Source organism: Cnephaeus nilssonii, assembly GCF_951640355.1.
Source record: "Cnephaeus nilssonii genome assembly, chromosome: 5".
Classification (NCBI taxonomy): Eukaryota; Metazoa; Chordata; class Mammalia; order Chiroptera; family Vespertilionidae; genus Cnephaeus; species Cnephaeus nilssonii.
Genome location: NC_137076.1, coordinates 27,273,787 through 27,288,953, shown reverse-complemented (window position 1 = coordinate 27,288,953; position 15,167 = coordinate 27,273,787). Strand labels below are relative to the sequence as shown.

General features: G+C 46.3%; 1 protein-coding gene across 1 annotated transcript in view; it reads left to right on the top strand.

Annotated features, from left to right (window-relative positions):
- ADGRE1 (adhesion G protein-coupled receptor E1) overlaps positions 1-15,167 on the top strand; it is a 52,270-nt gene that overhangs the window by 13,754 nt on the left and 23,349 nt on the right. The window contains exons 6-14 of the mRNA XM_079770816.1: positions 1,328-1,474; positions 3,350-3,499; positions 6,593-6,733; positions 6,819-6,965; positions 8,019-8,107; positions 8,395-8,478; positions 10,037-10,214; positions 12,882-13,001; positions 14,142-14,341. Coding sequence (XP_079626942.1) covers positions 1,328-1,474; positions 3,350-3,499; positions 6,593-6,733; positions 6,819-6,965; positions 8,019-8,107; positions 8,395-8,478; positions 10,037-10,214; positions 12,882-13,001; positions 14,142-14,341 — 1,256 coding nt within the window. The remainder of the gene's footprint in view (positions 1-1,327; positions 1,475-3,349; positions 3,500-6,592; positions 6,734-6,818; positions 6,966-8,018; positions 8,108-8,394; positions 8,479-10,036; positions 10,215-12,881; positions 13,002-14,141; positions 14,342-15,167) is intronic.

Below are 15,167 nucleotides of genomic sequence, written 5' to 3'. Positions count from 1 at the left end.
TCAGAACTTTCTCCTAAAAGGCATTTAAATTAAGACCTGAGAGTTTTCCTTGATCCTCTGTCTCCTTCCATATTAAATCAGTCATCATGTCTTGAGTGATTGACCTGGTAAATGATCTGGAATCTCTTCATTCTTCTCCATCTTTGGTCCAAACACCATATGGTTTACAGCAGTCTCTGTCTTGCTCTTTGATTCTGTCCCCCACATTGCAGTCAGAATATTCTCACCAAGAGGCAGAGAGTCTGTATTCTCCATGTTCATTTAGAGAGGGTGACTGCATGACATGCTCAAACTTCATTATATTTTCTTGCCTTGGAGCCAGAGATGTTTGAAGTCAGTCCATTTGCAGCAGTTAGCTATTGCTGACTAATAGATGACCCTGAAAGTCAGTGGCTAAAAACCACCTCCATTTATTTAACTCTTAGTTCCATGTCTTGGCAGTTGAGGTTGGGCTTTGCTGGCCAGTTCTTTGGGTTTCAACTGGATTTGTTTGTGGGTCTGCGGTCAGCTGGGGGTCAGTTTTGCTGATCTTGGTTGGGCTGTCCACATATCTGGGGCCATCCATCTCTCTTCCACTTTGTCTTTTATTCTTCTTCGTTAGGCCAGTCTAGGGTTTGTTCATATGGCAGAAGCCCCAAGAATGAGCAGAAACAAACAACCCTCTAGAGAAGTGGTTCTCAACCTTCCTAATGCCGTGACCCTTTAATACAGTTCCTCATGTTGTGGTGACCCCCAACCATAAAATTATTTTCGTTGCTACTTCATCACTGTAATTTTGCTACTGTTATGAATCGTAATGTAAATATCTGTGTTTTCCGATGGTCTTAGGCGACCCCTGTGAAAGGGTCGTTCAACCCCCAAAGGGGTCGCGGCCCACAGGTTGAGAACCGCTGCTATAGAGGTATAAGTTTGGAACTGGTATCAACATCACTTTCGCTACATTCTGTTGGCCCATGCAAGTCACTGGGCCAGCTAGATCCAGGGGTGGGGAAACAACTCCACATCTTAAAGAGAGGAGTGGCAGAGCCCACATCCCAGGGTGTAGGTACAGGGAGCAGTGAAAGACCATGAACACCTCTGTAATCGATGATCGTTATGTTTTGAAACTATTTGCCACCCTTTTGCTTACACGCTGTTGGCCAAAAGTTATTCTCCCCGGGCCCGTCTCACTGCCCGGGAGGTGAGGAAGAAGGGGGGACACGGGTATTGGGGAGCAGCAGCACTGTGTGCCCCCGGTTAGGAACATGTAGAGGGGGGTCTCCTGCTTGCAGTCTCCTGGCCTCAATTCCTCACCTGCTTGATCTGGGTTTTCATTTCCACTCGTTAGAGGTGGATCAATGTGCCGATCCCAGAGCTTGCCCGGAGCATGCGACCTGCCACAACAGTTTTGGAAGCTACTCTTGTGTCTGCAATACAGGATTTGAATCCGGCAGTGGAAACAGGAGTTTCCATGGCCCAGGGGGAATGTGTGAAGGTAGGTGAAGGGGTCTTTTGGTGATCCAGGTCCAAGCCTGTTTGCAAAGACAGCAGTGGTGGGGCAGGAATCAGGGTGGATCTCAGCTGAGTTCAAAGCCCTCATCTACAAAGGTGAAGCCAATCATCATTCATTTTTTCTTTCTTTCACTCACGCACTCATTCAACAAACAGTCCTGGAGCACGTACTTTATGTGAGGCACTAGTCTAGGGATGGTGGATACAGTGGTGAAAACCACAGGCAAAAATATTTGTTTTCCTGTAACTTATCATCTCATGTGGAAGGAGACAGGTAACAAAAATAAATGCACGCATGTATTATGTGTCCGTAATAGTTAAAGGAGACGAAGACCAATAAGACAGGGAAGGCAGATAGAGAGTGCTGGAGTGGGTTTCTGATTTTATTAGAGCAAAGGCCACAATGAGAAGTGGATATTTGAGAAAGATCTGAAGACATGCCGAAACCGGTTTGGCTCAGTGGATAGAGCGTCGGCCTGCGGACTCAAGGGTCCCAGGTTCGATTCCGGTCAAGGGCATGTACCTTGGTTGGGGGCACATCCCCAGTAGGGGGTGTGCAAGAGGCAGCTGATCGATGTTTCTCTCTCATCGATGTTTCTAACTCTCTATCCCTCTCTGTAAAAAATCAATAAAATATATATTAAAAAAAAAAAAAGATCTGAAGACACCAAGGGAGTGAGATATTGGGTATCTGGGGAAGGGAGTTCCAGGAGGAGGGAACAGCAGGTACAAAGGCCTGGAGGCAGGATCTCAGCCAAGGCCCTAAGCTCTTCCATATGTGACCGACCTCCTTCGGTCTTCCCAAGAACCTGGTAGTGTTGGTGATATTTTACATTCATTTTTGAGATGAGGAAACGGAGCCTCCATTTTGGTGGAGTCACTCTTCCAAGGTCAAATAGACAGGAGTTAGGAGGGTCAGCATCTGAACTGTGCCTCGGGGCGGCTTCACACCCAAGATGTCCTGTCCTCCAGTCCTCCACCCTGATACATCTTAGTTGTTATTGTTATTAACTTAGAGGCCCAGTGCACGAATTCATGCACGAGTGGGGTCCCTTGGCGTGGCCTGTGGGATCAGGCTGAAACTGGCTCTCCGACATCCCCTGAGGGGTCCCAGATTGCGAGAGGGCACAGGCCAGGCTGAGGGACCCCACCAGTGCATGATCAGGGCCAGGGAGGGACACGGGAGGTTGGCCAGCTGGGGACGGACCATGGGAGGTCTCCAGGGTGTGTCTGACACATCTCGCTCAGTCCCGATGGCCAGACCCCAGCAGCAAGCTAACCTACCGGTCAGAGGGTCTGCCTCCTGGTGGTCAGTGCACGTCATAGCGAGCGGTTGAGCAGCCTTAGCATATCATTAGCATATTATACTTTGATTGGTTGAACAGATGACCAGACACTTAGCATATTAGGCTTTTATTATATAGGATAATATAGTGATTCCTTGGAGAGGGGCAGGCATTCACCAGGGAAAGAAGGAGTGAATGAGCTTGAGTTCTGAGGGAACACAGGTGAGAGAGAAGAGTCTTCATGAATCTACAGGTAATCAATGAATCTGGATCCCTCATTATACAGAGAGTAGAAGCAGAAGATGAGGGAGGTGAGCTTAGCTGGGAGCAGGCTCTCAGGGTCGTGTTGGTGCTAATGAGGAGTTTGGGTTTTACCCTGAGCCATGGGAAGCCTCTGGTTGTGTGGGTTATAGACATGCATTTGAACACTTCCCTCCATAGCAATGAAAACATGTGTAAGAAGGTGAGACAGGGCCAGGGAAACCCCTTGGCTCTGTCCCTGGTGGGCTGTGTACTGCTGTTATAGCTTCAGCATCCTTCATCTTTATGACTTAGACCAATTTTCTGCTTAGATGTGGATGAATGTTCCAGAAACTCGACTCTTTGTGGTCCCAATGCTGTCTGCACCAACATCCCGGGAGAATACAATTGCTCCTGCCTGCCTGGATTCATTTCGCCTGATTTTTGGACCCCCAAGCAACCAGAGGCTTTCCAATGTACAGGTAATTCTCCCAGCCGTGAGGAGGAGAGAATGAGCAGAATGAGTCTCAACGGTTGTCAAATGACCCTGAAATGCAATGGCATATAACAACAACCCTTTGTTCTTGCTCGTGATTTTACAGGTTGACCACATGGGTTTTCTGGGGTATCAGGATGGCTGGCAGGTCCGAAATGGCCTCATTTATGTGGCTGGTAGTTAGTGCTGGTCTCTGGCTGGGAGCTTAGTTGGGCCCCTAATTTTCATCGTGGGCCTTTCCACATGGCTGCTTAGGCTTCCTCATGGCATGGCAGCTGGTCTCCAAGAAGGAACATTCAAAGGGGCAGAAAGCAGAAATGTCAGTTCTCATAAGGCCTAGGCTCAGCAGTTTTCTAGCACTTTTTATTGGTCACACCCAGGGCCAGCCTAGGTTCAGAGGAAAAAGAAATAAACACCCATCCCTCTGGGGGAACATTGGGAGGGAATACTTCCAATGCATACAGGAAGTGAAAGGGTTGATGGAGGCCGTCCTCAGTGTATCGACTACACTGCAGAACACATTTTATATCCCTCAGCCCCAGGGGAAATCATGCTTCTTTTAATTAGAAACAATCTATTTCTTCTTATTGATCGGCACTAGATGCTGACATTGTTAGAAGCAGAACAGTAGAGCGATAAAATCGAAAGGGACCTTAGAGAGAGTAATACAGCTCCAATGGCTCCTGGGAGCCTATTCAGAATCCCGATCAATGGCAAGAAAGCCAAACCATTGCCCTGACTGGTTTGGCTCAGTGGATAGAGCATTGGCCTGCAGACTGAAAGGTCCCAGGTTCGATTCCGGTCAAGGGCATGTACCTTGGTTGCAAGCACATCCCCAGTGGGAGGTGTGCAGGAGGCAGCTGATCGATGTTTCTCTCTCATCGATGTTTCTAACTCTCTATCCTTCTCCCTTCCTCTCTGTAAAAAATCAATAAAATATATTTAAAAAAAAAAGAAAGAAAGCCAAACCATGGACTTCCACCCCACTTTTCATCACACGATCACCTCTTTCATTTGTCTTACCTACTCAGGTTTCACTTCACAGGAACAAAGGTTCTCTTGGCCCAAACGTTTTGAAAATCATGCACTAGTCCAGCTCCATATGTGAAATATAAATTCCCTCCCTGCTACTTCTGACAAGAGCTTGCCTAGCTCACTCTTCGGTTAGAGATGTTTTCTGTAACACCAAGAGGAAAACCACTTCCCCGTGCTTTCAGCTGTGGGCCACTTTGATGACTCCAAATTAGTCTACATTCGTATCAGAAGGACTTCTTGTCCCGGCTCTCCATGGTAATGTCCAGTGCTGTGTGCCACATACCTGCTTCAGTGACTAGTGGATGCTGCTTGTTTATTCTTTTTTTGTTTTTGTTTTGTTGTTGTTAATCCTCACCTGAGGATATTTTTTTCCATGAAATTTTAGAGAGAGTGGAAGGGAGGGGGAAAGAAAGAGAGAGAAAAACATCTACGTGAGAGAAACACATCGATTGGTTGCCTCCCACACCTGTCCAGACTGGGTCCAGGGATTGAGCCTGCAACCGAGATACATGCCCTTGACTGGAATAGAAACTTCAGCCCTTCAGTCTGAGGGCTGACGCTCCAACCACAGAGCCAAACAAGCTAGGGCAATTCTTCATGGTTTGTGACTTGACATGGAGATGTCGTTACCTCCCCCCTAATTATTTTCTCTGGGGCATTCAATTCCATATATTCTCTGTGGCTCAGAAACCCTCAGAGGGAGAGGAAACCCTCAGAGGGAGAGATAACCCTGTATTGCCACGGTGCCCTGACACCACTCTGTATTTGTTAGGATAGGGTTTCTCGACCTTTGCACTATTGACTTTTGGGGCTCGATAGTTCTTTGTTGTGGGGGGCTGTCCTGGACATGGCAGGATGTTTGGCAGTGTCTTTGGCTTCTACCTCCTAGATCCAAGTAGCACCCCCTCCCCCAGTCTTGACAATAAAACGTCTCCAGACATTGCCCAGGGTTCCCTGGGGAAGCAAACTGCCCCCAGCTGAGAACCACTAGCTTAACTTAGAAATTTTTTATGCTCATAACAATCCAATATGGATATTCTGGGCCGATGGGCAGCCTTTCTCCTCAAGATGATAATAGGGGTCCAACCTCCTTGCATGTCTTGGTTTTTCTATCCCTTAGGACCTTGGAATCCCTGGTCCCAGCCAGTGGTGGGGCAAGAGAGAGAAGGCACACCCACTGCTTGGTCATATTGGCCCAGAAGTGACAAATGTCATACTTTTCACATTCTGTAAGTGAAGACTGGTCACACTGATACCCAACCCAGGTTCAGTTGCCTGCCACTGGAAAGCCAATAATGAAGAGACAAGGGTCAGTGAAAGGGAAGTAGGTTTATTCAAGAGCTGGCAGCCCGAGAAGATGGTGCACTTACGTTGCAAAGACCATCTTAACAATTGGACGCAGGCAGTGGATTTTGTAAGGAGAGAAGAGGAATTACAAAACCAAACCAAACCAACCAACAAACAAAAAAACCAGAGCAGAACAAAGAAATCAGAAGGAAGGGGTTCAGAGTTCTCCATTGAAGGGACTACGTGCAAGTCAGCACAGTCTGTTCAGATAACTGATTGAAGGTCAGCAAATCTCCCAGGGCCGGAAGATCATGCAGTGGTTCTCAACCTTTCTAATGCCGCGACCCTTTAATACAGTTCCTCATGTTGTGGTGACCCCAACCATAGCAACAAAAATAATTTTATGGTTGGGGGGGGGGGTCACCACAACATGAGGAACTGTATTAAAGGGTCGCGGCATTAGAAAGGTTGAGAACCACTGAGGTTGGGGTCTGCTTCTTTTGAAGTTAATTCCTAGAATTCTTAAGCAAACAGGCTGTTTATCTGAAGTTATATGATAGGTAACAGAAACAATGTTAAAAGAATGTTGGGGGTGGGTTACTGCACGGTCCCGCCCAAATGCCGAGGATTCTGGGAAAGGTAGTCCCTGGTTGGGCTGCCATTATTTAAATGAACACTCTTACCTTTCAGAATGGGAAGCATGACTTTTGTTGGATTATTGGCCAACTCTACTTCACGCCCTTTCTCTACTACACAGATATTGATGAGTGCCCGGATATGTGCCCTTTCAATGCAACATGCACCAATACCCTTGGGAGCTACTTTTGTACCTGTCACCCTGGCTTTGCACCAAGCAATGGACGGCTGAACTTCACTGAGCAAGAGGTGGAATGTAGAGGTAAATGGAGGGTTGTGTGGACATCCCTGGACAAAAAGCATCTCCTTGTTCCTTTGGTTGCTTGATATTCTCGCGTTCTTTGCAGATATTGATGAGTGTGAGCAAGATCCATCACCATGTGGCCCCAATTCTGTCTGCACCAATGCCCTGGGCTCCTACAGCTGTGGCTGCATTGTGGGCTTTCGTCCGAAGCCGGAAGGCTCCTGGAAATATGGCAACTTCAGCTGCAAACGTAATCATCTCCTTGTGTGTCTTGGCAATGGAACCTGTGTCTTGCTCACTCTGCCCAACCTCTGGATCCTTTTCTTACTTTCACCTCATCCACATGTTCTCTCTTTATTCGTTCATTCATTTACACATTCATTCATTCACTCATTCAATACATTATTTTCAGAGCATCTGTTAATTAGTTAATGAATCAAACTGACCCATACACTGAGAATTCAGTCCTGGACATGATGGACACGATACTTGCCCTCACGTAGCTTATAGTCTAGGGGAAAAAGTAGAGAGCACATAAATAATTATTTAATGACCGCGATGAATGTGACCACTGAAGAATCTTAGAACACTTTGGAGTGACTAATGGGATATTTCATATGCTTTGGGAAAATAGCATTTCAGCTGAAGCTTGGAGGAAGGGTAGGAATTTTCCAGATGAAGCGTGAAGATCACACGCAAAGGCCCCGAAGCTAACACAGAGAAAGGGCAAGAGAAATGGCATTAGCTGTCTCTGAGAAGGTGGGCGGCGGTCAGACACTGTAGGATATTGTGGACCGTGCAAACAATTTTGCAGAAAATTCTTCGTCAAGAACAACGGGAAACCATAAGAGGTTTAAAAATGTTAAATTATGGATTGTTTGGGACGTTAAAAATATAAGTAACTTACATGGAAGCAATGAATTACAGTAATAAAGTGAATCTACCTGAGGCCCTTGTCAACATAAGTAGAATATCATCGATGTCCTTGCTTCTTCCCCATTCCATACCCCTGTCTCTTCCCCAGAGGGAATCATTTTGAACTTTGTGTTCATAATTACCCTGCTTACATAAAGATTTCTCCCCTTGCATATATTCCTAAGCAATGCCTTGCTTAGATTTGTTTGTTTTTGGAGCTTTATAGAACATCTCAGGGTCCCCGTGTGGTAGAGTGAGTTTGCTTGTTTCCACTGTTGTAGAATATGGCAGTGGATGGACTTGAAGCAGGGCGTGGCATAATCAGACTTGCTTCAGCCATACCTTGCTGTGGTTAAGCCCGATTTGGTTGCGTTTGTGCTATTCCTAGGAGTTCCCTTCAAGTGTAAAGAAGATGTGATCCCCAACAATAAACAGGTCCTGCTCTGCCAAGTGGGAGCAGCAGTGGAGCCTGCAGATGTAAGTATTTAGCCACTGACTTTTTTTCACACGCCTCCCATCTTTTCACCCCACTATGACGTTCTGCTTTCATGTGTGTCTGATGTTTTATTCATGGAAGAGAAAAGTGCTGTGGCTCCAGTTTGGATCATATGGTGAGTTTGTATTTCCCTGAGGATTCCAGGGACTCACGGCGCCTCAGGGACTGAGGGCCAGCCACCCCATGCAGTGGACTTGGAGGCCCAGTCTGTACCTTGAATGCTTGAGGGAGGGACAATGCTCACGAGCGTTCTTCCTTCTGGGCACAGGTTTCGTTTTGTGCACTCATGAATGCCACCTTCAGCGTCCTGGATGAGAACTGTGCAAATAAAACCACTGCCGTTTCTCTGAAGGTAAGGACGCCGTTGTAATTGTATTTCATGTTTTGAATCTCTCAGTCCTCTTTATGATTAGGTTGTGAGTTCACGTTTAATTTTTGGAAGTTGTGAGGTTTGAAAAGTTAACATACAGTAAAAAACAGAACAAAACAATAAAAGTTAACATACAACAGAATTGCCCTTTTCTGGACAATCTTACATGTTTTATCATTACCTGAGTAGATGGGTGTAGCTACCACTACAATCAGAACACAGAACAGTTCTAATTCCCCACCCCCACCCCCACCTCCAAACTTCCTTGGGCTTCTCCTTTATAATCGCATACTCTGTCCACCACTAGGCTCGATAAATTCCTGATCTGTTCTGTCGTTATAGTTTTATCTTTTTAAAACATCATATAAATGGGGTCACAGAGTATGCAGCCCTTTGCGCCTGGCTTTTTTCACTTAGCACAGTGCCTTTGAGAGTTGTTAATGTTGTGTTTATCGATAGCTCCATTCCCTTTTTGGGGAAACTATTAGTGACATTTAGCACATTCACATGGTTGAGCTAACATCATCACTATAGTTCTAGAACATCCTTACCATCCAAAAGGAAACTGCATAAGCATCTCTCCTCATCCCCCCACCCCCCACCCAGCAACGACTAATCTACTTCCTGTCTCTGTGGATGTGCCTGCTCTGGACATGTCACATGAATGGAATCACACACGATGTGGCCTCTTGTGTCTGGCTTCTCTCGCTAAGCATCTGTGTTCAAGGTCCATCCATGCTGCAGTGAGTGTCAGTGCCTCACTCCTTTTCATGGCTGAGTAATATTCCCCTGTATGGCTGGGCCATAGCTTGTTTATCCACTCATCTATTTTTTTAAAAAATAGGGGATTGGATTACTCTTTTTTTAAAATATTTTTTATTGATTTTTTACAGAGAGGAAGGGAGAGGGATAGAGAGTTAGAAACATCGATGAGAGAGAAACATCGACCAGCCGCCTCCTGCACACCCCCCACTGGGGATGTGCCCGCAACCAAGATACATGCCCTTGACCGGAATCGAACCTGGGACCCCTCAGTCCGCAGGCCGACGCTCCATCCACTGAGCCAAACCGGTTTCGGCTGGATTACTCTTTAAAAATTATTTTATTTTATTTTTGTTAATCCTCACTCGAGGATATTTTCCCATTGATTTTTAGAGAGAGTGAAAGAGACGGGGAGAGACAGAGAGAAAGAAATATTGATGTGAGAGAGAAACATACGTGTGTGAGAGACACATCAATTGGTTGCTCCCCACTTGCCCCAACTGGGCCGGGGATCAAGCCTGTAATTGAGGTATGTGCCCTTGACTGGAATCAAACCTAGGACCCTTCAGTCCACCAGCCAATGCTCTAGCCACTGAGCAAAACAAGGCTAGGGCTGTAAAACACTCTCTTGATGAGAGAGGACAGTTGCTATTTCATGGATGAGAGAGAGAGAAGAGACACAGTAAAACAGAGAGAAAGAGAGGCAGAGAGACTGAGAGAGAGAGAGGAGAGAGGAGAGAGGAAGAGAAAAAGCAAGCAAGCACCTTTTTCCTTGCAGAGTACGGCTGAGAGCTTTGCCTCTGTGCTTGAACAAACATCCACGTGGTCCAACTTCACCAAAGACGAGACCTCCACGCTGGCCACTGTCTTACTGGAGAGTGTGGAAAGCACCACTTTGGCAGCTTTTCTGAAACCCTCAACGAATGGCAGTCAGACTATTCAGACGGAGCACTTGGGTAGGACATATCCTTCATGGCAAGGTCACACCTGGGTGCTGGTTTTGAGGAGTGACTTCGGCGATGTGATTCTCCATATGCCATTTTCCCAACTGTTTCAAACCTTTGAACTCATAGCAAAGCAACTCCAATCATATTATCAACATTTCTCATGGATTGAGTGCTGGGCGCTGTGTGTGTGGTGCCAGGCACTGCGTTTGGAGTGTGTCCTTAATTCACTCAATAAGTACTTGCCAAGTGCCTGCTCTATGCCAGGTGTTAAGGGATGATAGTCACTTGCTGTGTTCAAATGGGCCCATGGTAGGACGGTACTTCCTGGCTTGGAGTTAGGTGGGATTTTGTGACTAGTCCTGATCAGTGGATTGTGAATGGAATAGTTGCCAGTGTGAGACCTTCCAGAGCTTTTTTTCCCTCTGCCCTACCGACAGGTCATGCTTCAGATCACAGTTTCTCCATCTGTGCAGGTCTCAATGTAAGGACAAAACAGAACACCATCCCAAGTCAATGCATTGGTGGGAAATGATTGTTATTTTTAATCCACTAAGATTTGGGATTATTTGTTACTGAGGCCCAACTGATCCTCTCCTGACTGCTACACCCTGAACATATGTGATTTGTGACCACTTGGGAATCCTGAGCGTTGTGGACCTTTTACAGCGGTACCCCACTCATGGTACTCAGCCGAGGATCAGTCACACAACCTTCGGAATTTCTATCCTGATGGGTGCCTGGGAGGTCGAGATGTGGAAATAGAGTACTCGGTGGACTGCTATCAGTAGTGAACAAGACTGGCCTCATGAATCTTACATTTTAGTGAGTTGAGTCTGACAAACCGACGTCTGTATGCCAGATAGAGCTAGTGCTATAGAGAAAAAAATGCAGCAGGATAAGGAGGCTAGAGAGGGTCAGGATGAGGGGGAGTGTTGCTGTCTTACACAGCATAGTTAGGGGACGTCCCAGTGGGGCAGGGACCTGAGGGAAGGGAGCCATGTAAATATGGGGTATCCTAAAAAATGTATGCACACTTTAACCGCGGATAGCTCAGTTTTTGAAAATGAAATGTATTTTAATAAACACTGCCTTTATAAATTATTCAGTGTGTGTGTGTATATATACATTTTGGGGGACACCCTATATTTGGAGAAAGAGCAAATGTGTGAATACGTGGCGAGTTCAGGGAACACTAAGGAGGCCAGCGTGGCTGATGTGGAGGAGAGGGCAGTAACAGCTGCAGGAGAAGGAGTCAGAAAAGGGAGAGGCAGGTTTTGTAGATAAATGTAGGGACGCAGGATTTTATTGGAAGTAAGCTGGGGGGCAGAATTGGAGAGTCTGGGAACAGGCGTGGCATTGTTTATATTTTTCAAGGGTTCCTCTGGTTCCATTATTGTGTTTTCATGAAGAGTCCTGTACTTGTGGCCATGTTCCAGGTGAGAGACCTGAGGTTCAGAGAGGTTAAGACGTTGCTCAGGTTTACACAGCTGGTGAGCAGCAGGGCGGGGGCTCCCAGTTCGTGTCACCTGACTGCAGAACCTGAGCCCTTGTCCACAGGCTGGGCGTATCCCAGTCCCTTCCTGTTCTCTTTGGCTTTGGAAAACTCGTCTAAATTTGGAGTAGCAGGAGTGTCTCCACACTCTAGCCTTCACCACTGTCGACTTCAGCCCCGTCTTTCCCCGATACATCCCCTCCGATGTGAGAGCTCGCTTCTCATGTTTGCTGCTCCCACCCACCTATCGTTCATGTAGGGCAGCGATGGGCAACCTTTTGAGCTTGGTGTGTCAAACTTCGCCAAAAAACTGAGCATAATTCGGGTAGTGTGTCACTTTGAGGAAAAAACATTATTTCGCAAATGCCGGAGCCTGCCGGCATCAGTCGAACAGTACCTGCAAGGAGGGTGAGGATGAGAAATGACAGACAGAGAACAGGATGGGATCAGGAGGATGGAAGCACTTCCCGCTTACCATCCCGAGTTTATTTTTCTCCACACTTTTATACAGGGTCAGTTACATTCCATACATTACATCATTCCTATAATGTGGTAAGCGTGATTATACCCCTTTGTTTAAGGTTTCCTACTGACCTTTACACAAAGCTCCTTATCTTGGCTAAGATCCTAACGGCTATACCTATGCACACACCTCTGACGCCACCTAAATTCCTTACCATCATATAGTCTAGCCATGCTTCTTGCTGAAGGGTAATTACGCTTATACATTAACTGTGCTTAAAGGTTAACTAAGTTTTAGGGGGCTGAATGTGTGATTACTAACTATTGTGCTTAGGGGTCTCTAAGCCTAAGAGGGGGACAGGATGTATGACTAACCTTGGGAACAGGCAGGCCACTTTGTGAAACCTGCCCTCTCAGGACTTTGTCAACTGAGGTCACTCCGGACACGCAAATGTTTCATCCTCAGGAGCAGCAAATGTTTCATCCTCAGCATGCGGCCGCCTCAGCGGCCGCGTGTCATCAGAAATGGCTACGCATGTCAGTGCTGACACTTGTGTCATAGGTTCGCCATCACTGATGTAGGGGCTCAAGTGCGTTCCCAGGACCAACTGGCCTTTCTGTTCTCTCCTTGGCTTGCAACCAGGGATGCGAACCTGTGTCTGAAACCCACATCGACCCACTTTCTGCTTGATGTCATGCAAAGCCTCCCTTTCTCCTTTTAGATATTGAGAGCAAAGTTATCAAGGAAGAATGCGCTGAAGAGAATGTGACCTTTAACTTGAAAGCCAAAGGGGATGAGATGAAGATTGGCTGTTCCACAATCAAAGAATCTGAATCCACAGGTACAGACCTGCTCGTGAGAGTCAAGGAGGGTGGTTTGGGTGCGTTCAATCAGCAAATATGAATTGATCACCAACTACGTGCCAAGACCTGTGCCAGGCAGTGAGGGACTCCTGATGGTGGAGGTAGAAATAGTCCGTGGCCTCAAGGAGCTTTCCATCTGCTAGGGAAATCAGACATGAAATAAATACTCTCACAATACTGCAGGATCGAGAGCTTCCCCCTCCAATGCAGCAGCTACTGGCCACATTTGGTCATTGAGCACTTGAAATGTGGTAAAGCTGTAAATGTAAAAGATATACCAATTCCAAAGGCTTGGTGCAAAAAAATAAATTTTAAAAAAAGGATGTGCAATATCTTATTAATAGTTGTTTATACTGATTGCATGTTGAAATGTTATTTTGCATGTGAGTTAAAAATTATTATAGTTAATTTCACCTGTTTTTCCCTTTTCTAAAATGTGGCCAATAGACAATTTAAAATCACACATGTGGCTCCTACTGTCCTTCTAGTGACAGTGTCTAGGCGTTGAGGGCACTACAATCTTTGTCACAATTATTCAACTCTGCCATCATAGTGCAAAAGCATTCATAGACAATACGTCAATACATAAAGGAATGTGTGTGGCTATGTTGCAATACAACTTTTATTTAGGAAAAACAAACAAACAAAAAACCCCCAAGCAATGGCTTGATTGGCTTGTTGGTCATTGTCAGCCACCCTCTGATCTATGTGCTCTCTGAAGGGCATGGGGACAGGCTTAGGACACATCCCTGGAGACCATCAACATTGAGACCTCCCAAGAGACTGAATGAGAATAGCCAAAAACATGGGAGGGACGTTAGTTCCCACTGCTGAGTCAAACCGTCCCTTAAAAGTACAAATTCAAATTTACTTTGTGAAGGTTGCCCAGATTTCTCCAGGTGATGGCACCTCGGGATTTTCTTTTTATGGTTCTGCTGAGAGTCACCGGGAAATCCACTGGTGTGTCAATCCTCAGAGCAGGCCAGTGACGGTGCAGAGATGTACAGGGTACGAAAGCATACATGTGTCTGCATGTGTTGGGCCATCTGTGATACCTACTGAGCAAATGATTCCTTTTTATTTATTTATTCATTTTTTTGCCCTTGGGGAACTTGCAGGAACCACTGGGGTGGCTTTTGTCTCCTTTGCGGGTATGGAGTCTGTGCTCGATGAGAGCTTCTTCCAAGACCCTCAGACCCCCTTGACCAACTCCAAGAGGAAGTTGAAGATGAATTCTCGCATCATTGGGGGCGTCATGACAGGGGAGAAGAAAGATGGGTTCTCTGAGCCAGTCATCTACACTCTGGAGAACATCGAGGTTTGTGAAGAGGTCCTCACTGGGCCCCCACCTGCCGATGGACAGGCTTGACTCTCATTTCTCATAGGAGCCCAATGACTAGCAACGCAAGCCCATTCTAAAAGAATGAGCTCTTCTTTTTTCTTTTAAATATATTTTATTGATTTTTTTTACAGAAAGGAAGGGAGGGGGATAGAGAGTTAGAAACATCAATGAGAGAGAAACATCGATCAGCTGCCTCCTGCACACCCCCTACTGGGGATATGCCTGTAACCAAGATCTATGCCCTTGACCGGAATCGAACCTGGGACCCTTCAGTCTGCAGGCTGACGCTCTATCCACTGAGCCAAACCAGTTAGGGCTCTTCTACTTCTTTTTGTTTCTAAATCTTCACTCGAGGATTTGAGAGAGAGAGAGAGAGAGAGAGAGAGAGAGAGAGAGAGAGAGAGAGAGAGAGAGAGAGAGAGAGAGAGAGAGAGAGAGAGAGAGAGAGAGAGAGAGAGAGAGAGAGATATCAAGGTGAGAGAGGAACATCAATCAGTTGCCTCCTATAACATGTCCTGACCAGGGATCAAACCCAAAACCTAGGTATGTGCCCCGACCAGGAATTGAACCTGAAACCTTTTGGTGTGCAGGACGATGCTCCAATCAACCGAGCTGCCTGGCCAGGGCCGAGCTCTTCTCTTTCTATGAGGTGTTCTTCCATTCCTCAACCAGTAAGATTTAGTTTAGATGATGTAGCGTTGATGCAGGAACATACATGTGGACTCTATTTACATTATCTATGACCAAGTCAGTGGTAGAGACAGGTCTGGCATCCAAGACATTTCTTTTCATCACTGCACAT